The 23,257-nt window shown below is 42.4% G+C and overlaps 1 protein-coding gene across 1 annotated transcript in view; it reads right to left on the bottom strand.

Annotated features, from left to right (window-relative positions):
• The window catches only part of DIPK1A (divergent protein kinase domain 1A), a 113,486-nt gene extending 95,878 nt beyond the window's left edge, over positions 1–17,608 (bottom strand). Inside the window, exon 1 of the mRNA XM_036444212.2 lies at positions 17,433–17,608. Coding sequence (XP_036300105.1) covers positions 17,433–17,486 — 54 coding nt within the window. The 5' untranslated portion in view covers positions 17,487–17,608. The remainder of the gene's footprint in view (positions 1–17,432) is intronic.
• Between the last annotated feature and the right edge of the window lie 5,649 nt (positions 17,609–23,257).

Below are 23,257 nucleotides of genomic sequence, written 5' to 3'. Positions count from 1 at the left end.
ACCTGGAGAGTATCATGCTAAGTGAAATAAGTCAGTCAGAGAAAGACAAGTATCCATGATCTCATTCACATGTGAAATCTAAGAAAGAAAATAAATTGATGAACAGAATGCACCTAGAGACATGGAAGCATGGAACAGAGTGTGGAATCTCAGAGGAAAGGTGGGGGGTGGGGCTAGGAAGTACCGTATTTTTCAGACCATAAGACGCACTTTTTTCCCCCCAGAAGTGGGGGGAAAAAGTCCCTGCGTCTTATGGTCCAAATATAGCCTACACATATACTTTAAAAAAAAAAGTTTTTTTACTTGCCCGGTACTGTGTGGTCTCTGTGTGCTTGCCCGGCTCTAAAATGGTTCTAAATGCTGCTGTTTACTTTACAGGGTTGATTACATGTGTTTATGACTGTGATGTTGGGTTTTAATGCACATAAAATATTTTAGGACACTATTTGTTTCAGAATCTTTTTTTCTTCATTTCCCTTCTCTAAAAACTGGTGCGTCTTATGGTCCGAAAAATACGGTAATCAACCAAAGACTTTGAACACATAACCCATGGACACAGACAAAACGGTTCTGAAGGCCTGGGGCAGGGAGGGGGAGGGGTAGAAGTGGGCTGGAAGGGTAAAAGAGGAACATATGTAATACTTACAACAATAAAGATTTAAAAAAGAAAAGAAAAGAGGTTGAAACAGAGATGTCCATAGAAAAACATATCTGGAACTACTCAGGCTCAATCCTGCATTGACTCACCAAGCACCTGTGCTAGATCCTGTCCCAGGTATGCGTCTTCAAGGAGCTAGTCAGGTGGTAGGATGGTGGTGTCCCAGACCATTACAGTTCAGATGAGAACACAGTGAGGAGGCAGAAGTGGGGCCATAGGACAGGTCCAGGCCCTCCCCCTCCCAGGCCAGAGGGCAAGAATGTCCACCCCAGCAGGCAGAGCAGCAGGGCCACCTCCACCCCACCCCATAGTCTCTTGGTCCTAGGGCAGGCCAGGGTCTCTCTGGCAGCTCCCAGTAAATCACCAAAGTTGTGTTCCCCAGTACAAATCAGGAAGTGTTCAACCTCAAGACTGGGACCCAATGCCTATGCACACTCTCAGGGCTTCACAGCACTCCCTCTTAGCCCTTCACGGCAGAAAAAAATAATAATCCTATATAATAAAAAGGTAACATGCAAATTAACCCTCATGCCCTCACAAGATGGCTACCTATAATCAGGCAGGCAGAGGAGTTAGTTAGGGACAACCAAAGGAGTGAACGAGCAGACTGTGTGGGTTGGTAGGGGGGATTAGTGAGGGATGACCAAATGACTGAACAGCAGTCTGCGTGGGGTGACCAGGCTGGCAGGGGGGGGGGAGAGGGCAGTTAGGGGCAATTAGGCTGGCAAGGGGAGCAGTGAGTGGCAACTAGGCCGGCAAAGGATGGGGGGACAGTTAGGAGCAACCAGGCAGACAAAGAGGTGACAGTTGGGGGTGACCTGGCCGGCAGCAGGGGACAGTTAGGGTGACCAGGCCAGTGGCGGGGGGGGCAGTTAGGGGTGATCAGGCTGGCACACAGAGGCAGTGAGGGGTGATTAGGCTGGCAGGGGTGTAGTTAGAGGGAACCAGGCAGGCAGGCAGGTGAGCAATTAGGAGCAAGCGGTCCAGGATTGTGAGAGGGATGTCCGACTACTGCTTGATTGGGCCTAAACCAGCAGTTGGACATCCCCCAAGGGATCCTAGATTGGAGAGGGTGCAGGTTGGGCTGAGGGGACCCCCCCATATATGAATTTCGTGCACTGGGCCTCTAGCAATAAAACAAAATAAAATAGAGATATTATCCTGGATTATGCCAGGTGGGCCCAATATAATCATAGAGCCCCTGAAACAAAAGAGGAAGGCAGAAGAGTCAGAGAGAAGAGGCAGAAGGAAAAGTCAGAAAGATTGAAAGCAAAGGATTCCAACCACTGTTGCTGGCTTTGAAGATGGAGGATGGAGACTATGAACCAAGGAATAAAGGCAGCCTCTGGAAGCTGAGGACAACTACCGGCCAGCAGCCAGAAAGGTAATGGAGACCTCAGCTCTACAACAGTATGGAACTGAATTCTGAAAATATCCTGAAACAGCCAAAAAGCCAATTCAATCCCAGAGTACTACAAAAAAAACTCAACACCAGCAACACCTTTACTTTTAACCTGGTGAAACCAGAACAGAGAACCAGCTGGGCCACACTGTGCCTACACTTATGTACAGAACTGTGAGACAAAGAAGGAACTTTCTCCAAAGAATGACTATCAAGTGCATGAAAAAATGATTGAAGTATGCAAATGACTCCAAACACAGGGAAATGCAAATCAAAACCACAATGAGAACACCCAAATACATAAAAAAACAAACAAACCCCAAAACAAACAAACAAACTAAAAACTAACTCCTGGAAGATGTCAAGGGAGAGATCAACATCAACACAATCATAGTAGGAGACTTTAATACACCACTGACATCACTGGATAAATCCTCTAGACAAAAAATCAGCAAAGAAACAGCAACCCTAAGTGACTCACTAGATCAGATGGACTTAACTGATATCTTCAGAGAATTTCACCCCAAAGCCACGGAATATACGTTCTTCTCAAGTGCACATGGGACATTTTAAAAAATAGACCACACATTGGGTCATTAAGCAAAGTCTCCCCAAATTCAAGAATATTGAAATCATATCAAGCATTTTTTTCAGGCCACAATGGCATAATATTAGAAATAAACTACAATTACAACAATCCAAAAAAAATTCAAACATTTGTAAGCTGAATAGCATGTTATTAAACAATGATTGGGTTACCAAAGAGATCAAAGAAGAAATTAAAAAAAACATGCTGGTAACAAACAACAACAAAAACACAACAATCCAAATGCTATGGGACACAATGAAAGCAGTCCTGAGAGGGAAGTTTATAGCTCTACAGGACTACTTCAAAAAACAAGAAAAAATGATAATAAATCATCTAAATCTACAACTCAAAGAATTAAAAAGAGACCAACAAGAAAAGCCCAGAGTGCGCAGAAGGAAGGAGATAATAAAGATCAGAGCAGAAATGAATCACGTAGAGACTAAAAAAATAATACTAAAGATTAATGAAACCAAGAGCTGGTTCTGTGAAAGGATAAACAAGATTGATGAGCTTGTCTAGGCTCACCAAGAAGCTAAGAGAGAGGACACAAATAAACAAAATCAGAAATGAAAGAGGAGAAATAACAACAGACCCCTCAGAAATACAAAGGATTGTTAAAAAATATATATATTATGAACAACTCTATTCTAACAAACTAGACAACCTGGAGAAAGTGAACATATTCCTAGAAAAATAAAACCTTCCAAAACTCAATCAGGAAGATTCTAAAAATCTCAATAGGTTGGTAATTATGGAAGAAATTGAAGCAGTTATCAAAAAGCTTCCAGCAAACAAAAGCCCAGGGCCAGATGGCTTCACAGGAGAGTTTTACCAAACATTCAAGGAAGAACTAAAACCTATCTTCCTCAGACTATTCAAAAAAATTGAAGAGGAAGGAACACTTTCAAGCTCATTCTATGAAGCCAGCATCACCCTAATACCAAAACCAGATAAAGACAACTCAATGAAAGAGAATTACAGGCCAATATCCCTCATGAACATAGATGCCAAAATCCTCAACAAAATTCTAGCAAATCAGATCCAGCAGAACATCAGAAAGATCATACACCATGACCAAGTAGGATTTATCCCAGGGATGAAAGGATGGTAGTACAATATCTGCAAATCAATCAACATGATACATCACATAAACAAATTGAGAGATAAAAATCAACAGTCATATCAATTGATGCAGAAAAAGAAGTTGACAAAATCCAACACCCTTTCTTGATAAAAACTCTCAGCAAGGTGGGAATAGAAGGATCATACCTCAACATAATAAAAGCTATATATGATAAACCCACAGCCAACATCAAACTCAATGGGCAAAAACTAAAACCATTTCCCCTAAGAATAGGAACAAGACAGGGATGCTCACTCTCACCACTTCTGTTCAACCTAGTGCTGGAAGTACTAGCCATAGCAATCAGATGACAATAAGAAATAAAAGGCATCCAAATTGGAAAAGAAGAAGTAAAACTGTCATTTGCAGATGACATGATACTGCAAATAAGGACAATTATAGAGACTCCATAAAAATTATTAAACTTAATAAATGAATTTAGCAATGTAGCAGGATACAAAATTAACGCCAAGAGATCTATGGCATTTCTATACACCAATAATGAACTTACAGAGAGACTAAAAATGTAATCCCATTTACCACTGCACCAAAAAAATTAAGATACCTAGAAATAAACTTTACTAAGGAGGTAAAAGACCTATACGCAGAAAACTACAGGACATTGAAAAAAGAGATAGAAGAAGACATAAACAGATGGAATAATATGCCGTGTTCATAGATTGGTAGAATCAACATAATCAAAATGTCCATACTACCCAACGCAACCTATAAATTCAATGCACTTCCCATTAAAATACCAACAACATATTTCACAGATCTAGAACTTTCCAAAAATTAATCTGGAATTTAAAAAAATATCCTGAATAGCTGCAGCAATCCTGAGAAAGAAGAACAAAGTAGGTGGGATCTCAATACCAGATAGCAAGCTGTATTACAAAGCCACTGTTCTCAAAACTGCCTTGTACTGGCACAAGAACAGACATATAGATCAATGGAATAGAATAGAGAACCCAGAAAACCCAGAAATCGAATCAAACCAATGCTCAATTAATATTTGACAAAGGAGGCATGAACATACAATGGAGTCAAGACAGTATCTTTAATAAATAGTGTTGGGAAAATTGGACAGATATATGCAAAAAAATGAAACTAGACCACCAACTTACACCATACACACAAAAAACTCAAAGTGGATACAGGACTTAAACATAAGACAGGAAACCATAAAAATACTAGAGGAATTCACAGGCAGAGAAATCTCAGACATATGCTGAAGCAATTTCTTCACCGATACCACTCCTAGGGCAATGGAAACTAAAAAGGAAATAAACAAATGAGGCTACATCAAAATAAAAAGCTTTTGTACAGCAAAGAAACATCATCAAAACAACAAGAAAGCCCACTGCATGGGAGAACATATTTGCCAATGATATCAACAGTAAGGGTTTAACCTCCAACATTTACAGGGAACTCATACAACTTAACAAAAGGAAGCTGAACAACCAAATCAAAAAATGGGCAACAGACCTAAATAGATACTTTTTTGAAAGAAGACAAAAGGAAGGCCAAGAGACATATGAGAACATGCTCAAGGTCACCAATCATCCAAGAGATGCAAATCAAAATGACAATATGGTACCATCTCACACCTGTCAGAATGGCTATCATCAACAAATCAACAGATGACAAGTGCTGGCGAGGATGCAGAGAAAAGGAACCCTCCTGCATTGCTGGTGGGAATGCAGACTGGTGCAGCCACTGTGGAGAACAGTATGGAGTTTCCTGAAAAAACTAAAAATGGAAAAATAAAAAAAAATAAAAAATAACTACTTACTTTGGAAGAAAGACTCATTTGGGTTTTAAAAACATTTTCATAGTACAATATCATGATATTTTATATTCATATATGTTGTAGATTAAAAAAAATAAAAGGAAAATTATTCACAAAATTTTCTAATGTCTAGAAACAGGTATGTTAGAAATGTGAGACATTTACCTTTTCAATCATATAATATAAAAAGTTAGTATTTAACAGATTGGTACAGTATTGTTTTTAGAGTCAACTTTAAAAAAAGATAACATTAAAATGTATCTAAACTGCTAAAAAAAAAAAAAAAGAAAGAAAGAAAAGAAAAGAAAAGAAAAGAAAAAGAAAGAAAACTCTTCTATAGAGAATATGAAACAACACTATAATTCATCAAGATGAAAAACTGGGGCACTGAGAAGATGACAATGAAGAAACACTTTTACTGTGTGCTCAGCCTGAAAGTGGTAAACATGAAATCTGCCTGAGAATTCACCATTTATTTGAGTTTCCTAATGGTACTACCAAATGTTTGCATTTTAATTCTGTGCTTGCATTTAAGACATTATGGAATGCATATGCTTTCTGCATACACACATTCTCCAGATAGCTAATGTAGTTCTGGAGATTTAGTTTCAAGCAAAGGCAAAAGCTTAGCTCTGAAAAACAAGTCTGATAAAGCCAATGAGAACCACACCACCTATAGTCCTTCTCCACCTTTGAGGAATAAGGAACAATCTTATGCTCTAAGTATTCTTAGATTTAAAATAATCCTGGAGACTAAAAATGGACAAGAAGCCATATTGCTCTTCCTATACATAGTATTTGTCAACATTGTCATTATTACCAGGTAATCTATATCAGTAATCCTATCTACAATAGTACTAAATCCCTCAAAACATTCACATCCTATCTAATAAAAGAGTGATATGCAAATTAACCATCACTCCACCACACCCACAAGCCATGCCCACCAGCCAATTAGAAGTGAGTATGCAAATTAACCCAGCCAAGATGGCTGCAGCCACAGAGTGAACAGAAAGCTTGGGTTTCTCTGGCAATGGAGGAAACAAAGCTTTCCACACACCCTGGCAGGCCCAGGCCTCCACTTAATGCTTCAAAGTTTCAATTATACAAGATAAATAAATCCCAACAAAAATGGTGGCAGCCACGAAGCTGGAGAGAGCAGGAGGCTTGAGTTGCCCCCGGCAATGGAGGAAGCCAAGCTCCTGCAGCCCTGGCCAGACTAGGCCTCCACTCAAGGCTATAAAGTTTCAATTATATAAGATAAATAAATCCCAGATACAAGGGCCTCCACTTGGGTCGTGGGGAGTGTGGGGAGGGGGGGTCATGGCCTGCCTGCAAACCACCACAGGCCCCTTGGCCAGGCTGCTCCATGCCCCAAGGGAACTCCCACCCTGATCTGGGACACCCTTCAGGGCAAACCAGCTGGTCCCCACCCATGCACCAGGCATCTATCCTATCTAATATAAGAGTAATATGCAGATTGACCATCACTCCAACACACAATATGGCTGCCCCCATGTGGTCAAAGATCCTGCCTCCATGTGGACACAAGATGGCCACCACAAGATGGCCAGCAGGGGAGGGCAGTTGGGAGGGACTAGGCCTGTTAAGGGAGGGCAGTTGGGGGTGATCAAACCTGCAGGGGAGGACAGTTTGGGGTGACCAGGCTGGCAGAGGAGGGAAGTTGGGGGCGACCAGGCCTGCCGGGAAGGGCAGTTGGAGGGGAGAGTGACCCAGACCTGCAGGGGAGGACAGTTAGGGGCAATCAGACTGGCAGGGGAGCAGTTAGGCATCAATTAGGCTGGCAGGGAAGCAGTTAAACATCAATCAGGCTGGCAGGCAGAAGCAGTTAGGGGCAATCAGGAAGACAAGCAGGCAAGCAGTTGGGAGTCAACAATCCTGGATTATGAGAAGGATGTCTGATCGCCCATTTAGGCCTGATCCTACTGGGACATCCCTCAAGGGGTCTGAGATTAGAGAGGGTGCAGGCTAGGCTGAGGGACACATGCACAAATTTTGTGCACTGGGCCTCTAGTTAAGTTATAAAGAACCAAACCAATTACAGCATTATGTTTGAAAAACTACTAATATAAGCCAAAGAGCCAGGTGTCAGGAACCATAAACAAATGCTAACACCCTAATTAGAACATGCCATCTATCCATTCAGTCATGACCACCTTATACTGATACACACATTGAAACTGCTAGAGTAGTCATTTTTAAGAGGATAACACCTCAAGAAATTTAAAACTTTTGCAATCCAAAGGGCTTAAAACCTTCAGAAGTACTACACAAGTACCTGAGATTTCAAATTTCGTTAAATTACTGCTAGCTTTTTAAAAAAATTGTTGACACTATTTCAGATGTCCACCATTTCCCATCATCACCACCCTCTTACCCACCGCCACCAGGTCCTGCCAACCATCCTCTGGCCTTCATCACACTGTTGTCTGTGTCCATGGGCTATGCATAAATATTCTTTGGCTACTCTTACCTTTTATACAGACCCGTCTACCCCTCCTCCCTCTGATCTTAGTCTATTACATGTATCCATGCCTCTGGTTCTATTTTGTTCATTAGATTCCACATATGAGTGAAATCATATGGTATTTGTCTTCCTCTGACTGGCTTATTTCACTTATCATAATAATAATCTCCGGATCTATCCATGCTGTCACACAGGGTAAGAGCGCCTTCTTTTTTTATAGTCACATAGTATTCCACTGTGTAAATGTGCTCTTACCACAAAGGCTAAGAGCTCCTTCTTTTTTTACAGCCACATAGTATTCCACATAGTATCCCACTGTGTAAATCAATTTTTATATATATTTCAGAGAGAAAGGAAGAAAGAGAAACATTAATGATGAGAGAGAATCATTGATTAGCTGCCTCCCGCATGCCCCCCCACTGGGGATCAAGCCTATAATCCAGCCATGTGTCCCTGACTGAAATTGAACCCAGGTCCTTTCAATCCACAGGTTGACACTCTATCCACTGAGCCAAACCAGCTAGAGCATCATGGCTTTTATATACTAGTTGTGAGTGTGTGTGTGTGTGTGTGTGTGTGTGTGTTTGTACACTGAGTGGCCAGATTACTATGATCTCTGAAATCATAATAATCTGGCCACTCAGTGTATATCCTATATAATAAAAGGCTAATATGTAAATTGTCCCCTTGACCAAGAGTTCGACCAGCAGGCAGGCCGGCCAACCATCTATATCTCCTCCCCCTGGCCAGGCTGGCCTGACCACACCCATGCACAAATTCATGAACACATAATAATCTGACCACTCAGCATATATATACATATCATATATATACATTTGTGTGTGTATATATATATATATATACACACACACACACACACACACACACACACACACATATATATATGCTGAGTGGTCAGATTATTATGCATCCAGAGATCATAATAATCTGGCCACTCAGTATATATATATTTTAAATTGATTTCAGAGAGAAAGGGAGAGGGATAGAAACATCAATGATGAGAGAAAATCATAAACCGGCTGCCTCCTGCACCCATCCTATTGGGGAATCAAGCCCACAACCCAGGCATGCGCCCTTGACCAGAATCAACCCGGTACCCTTTAGTCCACAGGCCAACACTGTATCCACTGAGCAAAACCAGCCAGGGCACACCATGGTTTTTTATCCACTCATCTACTGATGAGCACTTGGGCTGTTTCCAGATCTTGGCTGTTGTGAATAATGCTGTTATGAACACAGGGTACACATATTATTTCTTATTGGTTTTTTGGGATTCTTAGGATATTTACCCAGAAGTAGGGATTGCTGGGCCAAAAGGCAGTTCCATTTTTAATATTTTGAAACCGTTAGTCATTAAAAAAAATTTCTTTTTATTGATTTTTTACAGAGAGGAATAGAGAGTTAGAAACATCGATGAGAGAGAATCATTGATCAGCTGCCTCCTGCACACCCCCCACTGGGGATGTGCCCGCAACCAAGGTACATGCCCTTGACTGGAATCGAACCTGGGACCTTTCAGTCCGCAGGCCAACACTCTATCCACTGAGCCAAACTAGTTTCGGCGTGTTAGTCATTTTTAAGAGGACTTTTCTCCACATCCTCACCGGCATTTGTTTTTTGTTGATTTATTGATGGTAGCCTTTCGGGCAAGTGTGAAGCGATGCTTCATTGTAGTTTTAATTAACATCTCTCTGATGATTATTGACGCTGATCATTTTTTCATATGTCTATCGGCCATCTGTATGTCTTCTTTAGAGAAGCGTCTATTAGGTCCCTTGCCTATTTTTAATTGGATTGTTTGATTATGGGGTGTTGAGTTGTATAAAATCTTTATATATTTTGTAAATTAACCACTTATCAGATGTATTGGCAAATATGTTCTCTCATACAGTGGGTTTGATATATCCTTTTCATTTTGTTGATGATTTCTTTTGCCATGAAGAAGCTTTCCACTTGTGTTTTTTATTTGTTTGTTTGTTTCCCTTGCCCTAGAAGATATATAGGCAAAAATATTGAAAGATGTTTGAGATTTTATTGCCTATGTTTTCTTCTAGCATTTTTATGGTTTCATGACTTACATTTAAGTCTTTTATCCATTTTGAGTTTATTTTTTAAAATATATTTTTATTGATTTCAGAGAGGAACGGAGAGGGAGAGATAGAATCTATGATGAGAGAGAATCATTGATAGACTGTATCCTGCACACCCCCTACTGGAAATCAAGCCTGCAACCCAGGCATGTGCCCTCTGAGAACTGAACTGTGACCTCCTGGTTCATTGGTCGATGATCAACCACTGAGCCATGCTGACCAGGCTTGAGTTTATTCTTATGTATGGTGTAAATTGGTAGTCTAGTTTCTCTTTCTTTCTTTCTTCCTTTCTTCCTTTCTTCCTTTCTTTCCTTTCTTTCCTTCCTTCCTTCCTTCCTTCCTTCCTTCCTTCCTTCCTTCCTTCCTTTCTTTCTTTCTTTGCATGTACCTGTCCAATTTTTACACCACCATTTATTGAAGAGACTTTCACACCATTGTATGCTCTTGCCTCCTTTGCCAACTATTAATTGACTATGAAACCATGGGTTGATTCCTGGGCTCTCAGTTCTGTTCCATAGATCTGTATACCTGTTCTTATGCCAGTACCAGACTGATTTGGTTATAATGGCTTTGCAGTACAGTTTAATATCTGATATTGTGATCCCTCCAACTTTGTTCTTCTTTCTCAAGATTGCTGAGGTTATTAGGGGTCTTTTTTGGTTCCATATTAAGTTTTTGGAATATTTGTTCTAGATCTAAGATATGCCATTGATATTTCAATAGAAATTTCACTGAATCTATAAATTGATTTGGGTAGCATGGAAATTCTTATATTAATTCTTTTAGTCCATGAACGAGTATATGCCTCCACTTGCTTGTATTTTTCTCTATTTCTTTCTTCAATATCCTATAGTTTTCCAAATATAGGTCTTTTACTTCCTTGGCTAAGTTTATTCCTAAGTACCTTATTTTTGTTGTTGGAATAGTAAATGGGATTATTTTCTTTTTAAAAGTATATATATATATTTTTATTGATTTCAGAAAGGAAGGAAGAGGGAGAGAGAGAGAATCATCAATGATAGAAAGAATCATGGATTGGCTGCCTCCTGTAAGTCTCCCACTGGAGATCGAGCCCACAACCGGGTATGTGCCCTGATTGGAATCGAACCTGGGACCTTTTAGTTCCCAGGTCAACGCTCTATCCACTCAGCCAAACTGGCTAGGGCGGGATTATTTTCTTAGTTTCTCTTCCTGATAGTTCATTATTGGTGTATAAAAATGCTACCAATTTCTGAATATTAATTTTGTATCCTGTTAATTTGCCAAATTCACTTATTAAATCTAATAGTTTTTTGGTGGAGTTTTTATGTGTACAATATCATGTCATCTGTGAATAATGACAGTTTTGCTTCCTCCTTTCTGGCTTGGATGCTTTTTATTTCTTCTTATCTGATTGCTGTGACTAGGACTTCCAGTATTATCTATACCAAGAGTGTCATGCCCTAATGTTATCACAAAATGGCCATCACAAGACGGCCGTCACAAGATGGCCACACGCACAGTGGAGCTGGGGCCCGGCCGAGGAGGCAGGTCGAGGCAGGGGAGGGCAGTTGGGGGCAATCTGGCTGGCAGGTAGAAGCAGATAGGGGCAATCAAGCAGGCAGGCAGGTGAGCAGTTAGGAGCCAGTGGACCTGGACTGTGAGAGGGATGTCTGACTGCTGGTTATCCCCGGAGGAGTTCCAGATTGGAGAGGGTGCAGGCCGAGCTGAGACCTCCCCCCCATGCACGAATTTTGTGTACTGGGCCTCTAGTGTTGAATAAGAGTGGTCATTTCTGTTTTGTTCCTGACCTTAAGGGAAACACTTTTAGTTTTTGCCTACTGAGTATGATGTTGGCTGTAGGTTTTTCATAAATGGAGAATTTTCTAGCTTTTTATGTGCAACAGAGTATGCAGGCAGACTGACTGGAATGGAAAACATGTATAACTTAAATATAGAGAATTACTCTAAATTGTCTTAACTTTCAAACTTTAGATCTTAATGACAGTGAGAAGGAAGAAGGTATTCTGAACCTTCAAAACCAACAAATTATAGGGCTGCTGTGTTATCAGTCCCACTCAGACTATGAGCAAACAAACCCCAAGCAAAGTAGATCCTAATCTGTAGAAAACACACTGCTAAAAACAGACAAATGCAGGTGTCGCAGTTACCATACCCAGCAGGCCACAAGTAGCATCACCACAGTGGTGAGTGAAAGAAAAACACTGCCTAAAAATGGTCTAAATTAGTTAACACATCCAGTTTCTGACCTGAGAGTCAGGATTCTACTTTGTTCAATGTACATTTAGACAAACCGGGAAGTACTATTTCCTTGGTAAGGTTTCAAAAATGTTGCTGGAAAGGATGCAAGTGTGAGTTAGTGTACTCTGGAAGGACGCCTTGCCGTGAGAAGCTTGTTGGTCAGGTAAATGCTGTTGGCTATCTACTGCAGGCAGGTTACAGCCTGCTCGGCTCACAGGGAAGCCAAACAGGCAGAGTGTGCAAACCACTCGTCTGGAAGAAGTGTGCCCTGCTCCAAAAGAGCTGGTGTTGGTAGAATGTGCAGCATGAGGCAGAGAGAAGGACCACACCAATGGTGTAAACTCAGTTCCTTTTTTACAGCTTTATTGAGGTATAATCCATATACCAATATAAATTATTTAAAGCATACAACCCAGGGTTCTCTTTTAGACATAATCACAGAGATGTGCAACCAGGATCGATTTCAGAACATTTCCATTACCCCAAAAGGGAACTGCATACCCATTTCCCCCAAACACTCCCAGTCCCAGGCAACAACTGATCTGTCTCCAACTAATCTGCCTACTTTGCATACTTCATGTAAGTGGAACCATATAACTCTGCGGTCTCTTGCGACTGGCTTCTTTGATACATTTAATGTTTACAAAGTTTATCCGTGTTATAGCTTGCATCAGTTCTTCATCCTTCTTTATTGCTGAATAATATTCTACTCTTAAGGATATACCATGCACAGTAGAATCTTCACAAGCAGTAGAATCTCTTTTGCTATATAAACAAAGCTGTAAACAGTGATTAGGCCCCACATGAGTCCATAAATGCCTATTTATAGCTGAAAATAAATTATTAATTATATAATATTACAGTTCTCTTGAAGTATTATCAATTACCACAGTGATATCTGGATTAATGAAAATACTGGGAATGAAGCTCCTTTATATTTAAGACAACTGCTTCAAATGTTTTCCATAATCTGTAGGAGGAATTAATTGCAAGCCCGAAGGCTGGAACACTTCAGGACATAACTGTTTTTTGACCCCAACCCCAGTGGAAGACAAACTGCAAAACTGCAAATACAAAGCTGGTCTCTATCACCTCCCTTTCTGCTTGCTGGCCCCTACATCTCTTCCCCCTCTCTTTGAAATACAATTCCTTCTGTATGTTTCACCCCTCCCCCGATCCCCAAAACAAAATGAGATCTTTTATACCTGTTGACTAATTGCAGCCTCACCTTAAATTGAAATAATACATTTACATGAAAATGTTACTTGAAGGAGACAATGATTTTCTAACACATTTATCCTCCAACACATGAAATGAAAATTAGTTTCCCTCAAATAAAGAATTTCCAGCAGGAACAAGCTGGTAAAGGGGAGAGTTATTGAATGCTTGTTTGCTGTTTTTATTCCCAGGAGACCCGCTCAAATCACAGTAAATCCACTCCATGGCAAATTGAATTTACTCAGGGTAACACATTTCTAGGAAGGTGGAAAAAAATAAGGAACTGTTATTAATTCTGTTAGACATGATAATGGTAGTATGATTATGTCTAAAACTACCCTTATTTAAGAAATGCATACTGAGATTTTTGGGTACAATGATGTGCTATCTCTTATTTACTTGAAAATACTTCAGGTAGTTGGAAAGAGGGTATGGGGAAGGAAAAACGAAACTAAATACTGATAACTGTTGAGAGCAGCTGATAGGTGATGAGAGTTCATTATTCTTTTCTGCTTTATGTCAAAAAATATAAAATTCTCCAAAGTAAAATACTTTTAAAAGAGAGAGATAAACTGTTCTCTTCCTCTTGGGCAGTCTTTTGTGCCTTTCCTTTTCCTTCATAGCATTTACTGTTGTCACTACATATTTCTAAGATTATGTGATTAATGTTTATCTCCCTGACTAGACTTTAAGCTCCATAGGACCACAAAGGTGTTCGCTCAGCTCCCACAAAATCCCTACCACCTCGCAAAGTTTCTGGCACCTGACAAATATTTACTAAGTGAGACAATAAAATAAGTTATAGCATGCATTTAGGTCAGTAAATGCTCGATACATAAAGGAAAGGGGGGAATGGAAAGCCAGGGACCTCTGGTTGAATGAATTCAACATTTTTTCCTACATGTATTTACCATTTAAGTTCACGTTTTTTCTATTTAAAATGTAGTAAAGATATAACAGATTTAACTTCACCTAGCTTATCCTTGCTACATTCACGTGATGCATTCAACTAAGAACTACAGTTTCCACTTTATAAAATGGAAACTTATGGAACCAAAAAGTTATAAAACCTTTTCATGGTCATTATGAAAGAGATGCACAAGTGAACAAAACTCATCTTTTGTTCATGCCTCATGCTGTTTTTAAAGGAACATGATTTTATTCTCAAGAAAAATAAAATAGCCCTAGCTGGTTTGACTCAGTGGACAGAGCATCGTCCGCCTGTGGACTGACTGAAGGGTCCCAGGTTCGATTCTGGTCAAGGGCACATGCACAGGGTGCCAGCTCAATCCCCAGTAGGGGGCGTGCAGGAGGCAGCCAAATAATGATTGATTCTCTCTCATCATTGTTTCTCTCTCTCTTCCTTTCCCCTCCTCTCTGAAATAAATAAAAATATATTTTTAAAAAGAAAAGAAAAAGTAGTACTGTATATTTTAAATCAACCTTCAGTGGCTGAGAAACTGAGTAGCTATATACTAGACTCAGCTGAAAATATATTTTGACTTTGTCCAAAACAATTTTTAAAATATATTTTTACTATTGATAGCATTATAAATATCTCCCATTTCCTCTCCCCTTACTCCCCACCCCCAAACCTACCCCCCCCCCCCAGGTTTTCACTATCCTATTGCCCATGTCCATGGGCTATGGATATAAGTGTATGAATGCTTTGGTTTATCTCTTCCCCCAGCCCCGCATTGAGGTGTGTCAGTCTGTTCCATGCCTTCATGCTTCGGGTCTTATTTTGCTGGTCAATCCATTTTGTGAAATAAGCCAATCTGAGAAAGACAAATATCACATGATCTCATTTATTTGTGGAATCTAATGAACAAAATGAATTGACCAAAACAGTTTTTGGGTTTGAAGCACCTACTGGTAGAGGAAGTACAAAAAGCAGAAGATGAGGCATTTAGGCAACAGGGAACGAAAGAAAACGTGACAGTTGAGTAATCTGAAGGCCTTCTTAAAAAACTGGTTACTAGTAAATTGACTACTAACAAGAAAATTCATAAAGATAATAAATACAGATACCAATACAATGTTTAAAACACCAGTCCCCAAGTTTTAAATTCATCTCAAGTAATACCATAATCAATAAAGTTTTGGTTTAATCAATACTGTATATAGAAATAGCCTTCTTAAATATCACTATGCCCCCAAATCCTTTTGAAATGCTTAAAATCTGTTTACCTTAATTTAATAACAGATAACAATGTGCACAATAAAAAAGGCAGAAATGCCAAATGTTTGCCATTAGTGTAAACCAATATTTGTAAAACTAATCTTAACTCAGCCAATCCGAAAGCTTGTGTGCTGTAATGCAAAAAAAAAAAAAAAAAAAAAAAAAAAAAAAAAATTACATCCATATCTGTGGAGAACATTTAAAGCCAAGCAAAGTCTAAAACAAAACCTACCACGAAACCTAAAAAATTAAAAACAAATAGCTAAGTATTTTTAGTAAAAAGAATAAAATAACGTTTTAAATAACCCAATAAACTTATTTTGGGGATCAAATCTGGAAAAGCATCCTTTTGCTCACATAAGATACCTACCCCCTGGCCTGGGCTGAATTCTAGGCTGGATTGCTCCACGTTTCCTCAAGGCACAGTTAATACCGGCGGAGCTGCTACGAGACGCAGGGAGCTGTTTTACCCCCACACCCATCACATCACGGGCTGTCAAACCACGCATCCAACCTGCGGCATGGCAGGGTAATGATTTACCCCTGCAATCTCCAAACAAAAATGTAAGATTTACTTGCTCCAGGATGGTTACTTCTCAACTCTTAATTTATAAAAAGCACGAGCTGAGCATGAATTTCTGTACCAACATTATATCCATCCATTCATGTAAGCCTTTTCGTGTACGCGGTAATAGAATGCTGTCCTCTGAAGGCAGACAATACTGCTGATCCACGCCAGGCATTGATTTGTAGTTGTTTTTCCAGCGGGGTGAATGGATTTGCGCTCAAGCTACTCACGGTGTCTTACTAGGTCCCCCTGGTGACCAACAGCACCTGAAGGCAGGGGCAGGGTTCCGAGGCACACACTGACAGCGGGACAGAGAGAGGGTGGGACGGAAACCACGCAGCATTAACCCGGGAGCGGTGCACATGACATGACTGAGAATAACGTGTGCATCGCTGGGGATAGTATCGGCGATCGCCACCAGACACTGCTCCCTTGCCTTGCGGAAAGCAAACACCCATCCGACTCGCTCGGGCTTGTGAGTCCTGCCTCCTCCCATTTAAATCACGGGGTGATGGGGAGCCAGCACCGAGGAGCTCACGGCGCGAGGCACACGCCGCTTCCCCGGCGCCTGGGGAAGCACTGATGGGACCAATGGCCATAATTTTCTGAAATATGGAGGGATGACACACCACCTTACCGACCACCGTTTGCAGACCCGGGACCCAGCATGGAGAACAGCCGCCCCGCGGGGGGCCCACCGGGGAAGGGGGAGCGCACGGGACCGGGCAGAGACCGAGGCACGTCCCGAGCCCAGACCGCCGGGCCCCGCTGCCAGGGGTGCAGGGTCGCCTCCGAGTCACGTCTCGAGGCTCCCGTGGGGGGGGGCCCGGCGGTGCGAGGGCGAGCCCGGCCGAGGGACCGGGGTCCCGAAGCCCGGCCGGCAGGGGCCGCGGTGGGGACCCGGCAGCGCTGCCCGGGGCGGCGGGGAGGGCGCGCCGCCAGGTGCGGACGGCAGGGGGCGGCGGGGCTCGGGCGGGCGCTGCCCCCGGGAAGGAAGGAGGAGGGAGGCGGGCACGAACCGCGCGGCGCGGGGGGCGCGGGGGACTCGCCGCCGGCCTACCTGGAGGTGGTAGGGTCTCCGTAGCCAGGCGCCCGGACAGAGGCTCCTCGCCATGGCAATCACACATCGCCCCGCCGCGCCGCAGTCAGAGGCGGACCCGAGCGAGCGCCGGCGGCCGGGCTCCCCGCCTTCCCCCGCTCCCCGCCCCCGCCCGGCCGGGCCCGCCCCCGCCCCGCCCCCGCCGCGCGCGCCGCTCGGGGCTCCGCCGGGGCGGCCGCGGCCTGGCCTCCCGCTCCGCGCGCCCGGCCGGCGCGGCTGTCAGAGCCGCTGCCGCCGGCTCCCTCCGCCGTAAAAGGGAGGCGCGCCGCGCCTCGGCCGACACAAATGCAGCGGCCTCCCCGCGCTTAAAGGGGAGGCGTGCGGAGGAGGGAGGGGGCGCCGCCGGCTCCGCGCGGGGAGGGGCGGGCGGGGCGAGCCGTGCGCCTCCGGCCCGGGAGCGCCCAGCGCTCCGACCGCATCCCCGTGGCCGCCGCTCAGGCCGCCCCGCCGCGCATCCCGCCCGCCCGCCCGGCCGGCGGTGCTGAGCTCCCCTTGGATCCGCTCCGCCGGTGCGGACGCGTCAGGGCCGGCTGCTGGGAAATCCAGGGGGAGCTGGGACTTCCCTTGGGGACCGGCTGGCTCTCCCTCGCGCTCCGAGGCGGGTGCGGCGCGGGGAGGGGGGTCTGCCGCAGCCCCAAGCGCCGACGGGCGCATCCCCGAGGACTGGGCTCTGCGCCGATGCGGACCGGGCTGCTCTGTGCTGAACTCGCTTTGACCCCCAAATCCAGTTTGCTTCTAAAGGCCTTCGTCTATTTTTAAAACACACTTTAAAAAATTCTGACTTTTTAAATTTGCATTGTTTGCAAAACAGCTTCAGAGTTTTCCTGGCTCCACCCGGGGACCCTGATTGAAAAGAAAGAAAAATATCCCTGAATTGCGGTCCTGGGGACCTGGGACGTGGCACAGCTCCTCGGTTTAAGGCTGCCTAACGCAGGGTGTGGTGTCTGTCTTTTGACAGTGAAGCCCAAATAAGGGAAAACAGAGACACCCTAGTGGGAGAACAGCTGTTGATAGGAGTGACTCTCCGTGGAGGAAGATGTGTTTTTGCTTCTTTTCACCCCACGTGCCACCTTTCGTGGGATTCCAACAAAGTTTAGGTGGCCGTTTAGATGGCTCTGAGAAGTGGTTTCCCCAGCAGCAAACCCTGACACACTCTCACTGCAGCTTTTTACCTAGAAAGGAACAGATAGTTACTGTTCTGGTGCTTTACTTTTTATAAGAAATACTTTTTGTCCACTCTTCACCCCACCCCACCTCTGCACCCGCTAAGCCCAGACCCAGGTTTTAATCCTGGGTGATATTTTACTGCTGGCAGATAAACCCATTTTTTCATTGATTTTCAGCTTAGGTTAACAGACTAGTAATTTCTGAGTAAGCTAAAAATGGATCCTCTTGGTTTAATTCATTTCTTCATTCATTCAAAAAATAAATATTAATTGAGCACCCAGACAATTCACTAGCACACAAGTGAATGAATAGTCTGTTTTAGTTGATTTGGTTATATATATATATATGAACACAACAGACAATAATCAAACAAAACCACCCTTGTAGATACTACATTTTGTGGGTGGGGAGCAACAGGAAATAAGTAATAAATGTAATAAATATAAAAATCAAATAGGGTAATAAAGTTGGTAAGGGATATGAAAAGAGAAACCGTCAATAGAGATGAGGAAGATTATAAGTAGAGTAGGTTTGAGGAGAAAGATCAAAAGTTTATTTTTAGACATTTACATTTGAGATATTGATTAGAAATCCACGTGACGATTTGGGGTAGGCAATGGTATATATAACCCGAGCTTAAGAAGAGTGGTCCAAGCTAGAGAAACATGAAAGATTTCAGCATTTAGATGATATTTAAAGCCAAGAGACTGGACAATAGCACCAAGGGGGTGTGCAAATGGAGAGAAGAGAACCAAGAATGAAGTCACAATTTCAAGGAGGGAGAAGTGAAGGAGCCATCAAAGGAGCCTGACAAGGAGCGGCCATAAAGTAGGAGAACCAAACGTGAGTGCCTGGAAGCCAGGTGAAGGCATGTGTCAAGGAGGAGTGGTTACTCCTGAGTGAGAACTGAGACGACCATTGGATTTAGTACCATGGGGGGGAAAAATGGGAGGAGAGGAATTGGAGATGGCTAACATTATAGGCAATTATTTTGAGAAGTTCTTTTACAAAGAGATAGTTACTGTCAGTGAAATTGAGTCAAAAGTAGGTTAACAGCCCTGGTCAGGTGGCTCAGTTGGATGGAGCATCATTCCATACACCAAAAAGCTTTGGGTTGGATTCCCAGTCAGGGCACACACCTGGTTTGTGGGTTCAATCCCTGGTTGGGGCACTCAGGCAACCAATTGGTGTTTCTCTCTCCCCCTTGCTTCCTCTTGCTCTAAAAAATCAATCAAAACATATCCTTGATGAAGATTTTTTTTTTTAAGTAGGTTGACAAAAAAATTGGGAGAACTATTTGTTTCTGATGAGGATGATCTGAAAGAGAAGGGGAAATTTATGTAGACAAAAGAAGAGAGAATTGTTGGAGAGGGCTCATTGAGAAGGAAAGAGAATTTGGAATCTAGCACCTAATTGAATGAATAGTCTGCAGACAGGAACACCGACTGACTGTCCATCTATGGAAACAGGCAAGCAGTTGGGCAGAAGTGGTTGTGGGAATTTGTGGGAGTTCTCTTTTGGTTGTTTTCATTTTCTCAGAGACAGGAAGTAAGGTCATCAGTGGAGAAAGAAGAGGTTTGGAAGAATAATGGAGGCTTGGGGAGAGAAGTGAAGGTGTAAAATATTCATCTGGAAAGGTAAATGGACTAGGAAAAAAAATATCATATGCCTGCTGAATGTCATAAAGGGCCTGCTTGAGTTGCTAGTGATAAATTTAAGTGGGACAAGTCAGTGTGATTGTGGTGTTTTTCTTTAATTGATTGATTTTAGAGAGAGAGGAAGGGAGAGAGAGAAACATCAATTTGATACTCCACTTACTTATATATTCATTGGTTGATCCTTATCTGTGACCTGGCGTGACCAAACCCTCAACGTTGGCTTATGGGGATGACACTAACCAAGTGAGCTACCCAGCCAGGGCCTGATTGTGCTTTTTTCAAAAATTCCAGCAATAATCAGCTACGGGAGTGAAGGCTCAGAGTAGGCTTAGAATTCTATTTAATTCATCTTTACCAAGGCGAGAAGAGCAAGAGAGAGGAGCAAGGGAGTTGAGGATGTAAGGGAGTGGTTAAAACTCCCAATGGAGTTTAAGATGACGAACCAGTGGGTGTGGTCAGATTAAGGACAGAAAAAAAGGTGGTAGTATCAATTAATGGCAAGTCCTTTAATTATATAAAGAAGTCAGAGAATAAGAGAGAATGATCTGGAAAGATAGGAAGTGTTTAATAAGGGGTCTGGATCCATGTTCTATATTTTCTGACAGCGTTCACCACTCCTTTTTTCCCTGTGCCCCACATTTAGGAAAACTGTTAAGAAAGCCTAGGTGCTCATTCCCATGGAGCCAGTGGGAAGTTCAAACTGTGTAAGACCCAAACCGTGTGAGAAAACCTTCACCCTGGTCCCACCCCTCCCCCAAACACCATCTCCTTTCTCTGTCCCCTCAAGCTATGAATGGGTAATAAGGACAGGTTTCAGTCAAATGAGAAGAAATGATTGTTCCTTTTCCATTTAGAGTCAACAAAGATTAAATGTAGTTACAATTTTCTTATTCAAAAGGGGGGAATTCATTTAGATGATTTTCATTTCAAATTTTAGTTGTTTCCCTTGTTATCACGTGTCCCAGGAGCCGGAGAGAGAACGCTGGTGCTCGACAGCCCCCCAGGGTCCAGGCTGGGAACCTCATTGTAGGTGGACTTAAACTTTTGGTTTTACATCCACCAAGTGTATGAATCCCAAGAAGGATCCCAAGCTTGTTGGCCTGTGGCAAAGTTAAGTAGGACACATTCTACCCCTTGGTGTGGCTCTTCTTTCCACTCTTGTTACAGTGGCCCTGCAAATTCTTGATGTCATACACTGGACCTATATACAAATATCCAGATCTCCCTGACACCCATTCTTATGAAGTTTAAAAGTTTCTGTTTTTCTAAGGAAAAGTCAGCTAATCCAAAATTAATCCATGTGGTTGTGTTCAGAGGTACCAATTTGTGGCCTCTTAGTGGCCAAGAGTAATGTGACTTTGGCATTCCAGAGATAAAGGAGTAACTCCATTGGCTTAAAATATATGAAATCAATGCCGAAACCGGTTTGGCTCAATGGATAGAGCGTCGGCTTGGGGACTGAAAGGTCCCGGGTTCGATTCTGGTCAAGGGCATGTACCTTGGTTGCGGGCATATCCCCAGTTAGGGGGTGTGCAAGAGGCAGCTGATCGATGACTCTCTCTCATCGATGTTTCTAACTCTCTCTCTCCCTTCCTCTCTGTACAAAATCAATAAATTATTTTTTTTTAAATAAAAATAAATAAAATATATGAAATCAAGATCAGTGGTCTTCAAACGTTTCATTTGCACATTCCTAAAAGAATTCTGAAAAATACATGTATCCCTGCCCCATTTTTTTTAAAACGACATCCAAATTTTATTCTTATAAAATTAAATAATTGTAAAGGAAGTCATTTCCAGTGTTCTGTTGTAAATATTGGCGTTTAAAAATAAAATGGTCTCTCCAATCTAAAGTGTGGAATATAAATGCCATGGTGATTTGATACCATTTAAAGAGTAAATGAAAAAGTATTTCTTTAGCTATTAAATATGTAACATTGTTCCCTTTTCTTCTTAAACTTTTAAAAAATATTTTTTCATTTTTCAATCACAATTAATGTACAATATTATATTAGTTTCAGATGTACAACCTCGTGGTCACACATTTGTTTAACCTGCGAAGTGATCATCTCAGTAAATCCAGCACCCATTTCACACTATAAATATTATAGCTACTACAGTACAATATCACTGCCTGTATTCCCTGTGCTGTGGTCTACATCCCCGTGAGTATTTTGTAACTACTAACTTTCTTCTTGAACTTTTGTAAGTCCACTTCCCTTATACAGTTTTATTCTTTTACATATATTTTATGCATTTTAATTTACTATTCAACCTTCACATTCTCTATAGTAAAAATAAACTGACTTTTTTTTTTCTACCATCACTGCATTTTTTATAATGTTTTTATTCCAAATTAGCTGTTTGGGGTGATTTAACCTTTGCAGAATAAACAAATTTCAGTTTGTGCTGCAAGTTTCTTTTGTGGTGGGTTTATTTTGGGAGGGCTTTCTCTCAGCTGCTGCAGCTTTTTCTTTTCTTCCCCCCCCCCCCTTTTTTTTTTCTTTCTTTTTTTCCACCGAAGGCTTCTTCTGCTTCCTAATAATAGTCCTCTTTCTTACTTTCCTACCACAGGCTTCTTGCCTGGACCCTCTTCTCATCTGATTGGGCTTCCAGCGCTGCTGCTGCTTTATCCACCGGGAGCGTGTGCTCTTGGCCTGGTGAAGAATGGTGTCCCCGCTCATAGTCCTTGCCAGTGGACTTAGCTTCCACACGATTCTTTAGGTTTTCAGTGGATTCTCCTTCAGGACTCTGAGATGAATTTTCATGTCTGGTGCTTGGAGGGCTGCTTGGGTCTCTGGACTTTTCACAATGCTGCTAAGCTATGTTTCGAGCATCTTGTGCATGGGAAAGTTATAGTTACTCCAGAGACGTGGTTGGCAAACTGCAGTACGCAAGTCACATGCGGCTCTTTGGGCCCTTGAGTGTGGCTCTTCCACAAAACACCATGGCCTGGGCGAG

This window comes from Pipistrellus kuhlii, unplaced genomic scaffold, assembly GCF_014108245.1.
Source record: "Pipistrellus kuhlii isolate mPipKuh1 unplaced genomic scaffold, mPipKuh1.p scaffold_m20_p_2, whole genome shotgun sequence".
Lineage (NCBI taxonomy): Eukaryota > Metazoa > Chordata > Mammalia > Chiroptera > Vespertilionidae > Pipistrellus > Pipistrellus kuhlii.
The sequence above is the reverse complement of the archived record's forward strand: the minus strand, read 5'-3'. Positions and strand labels throughout refer to the sequence as shown.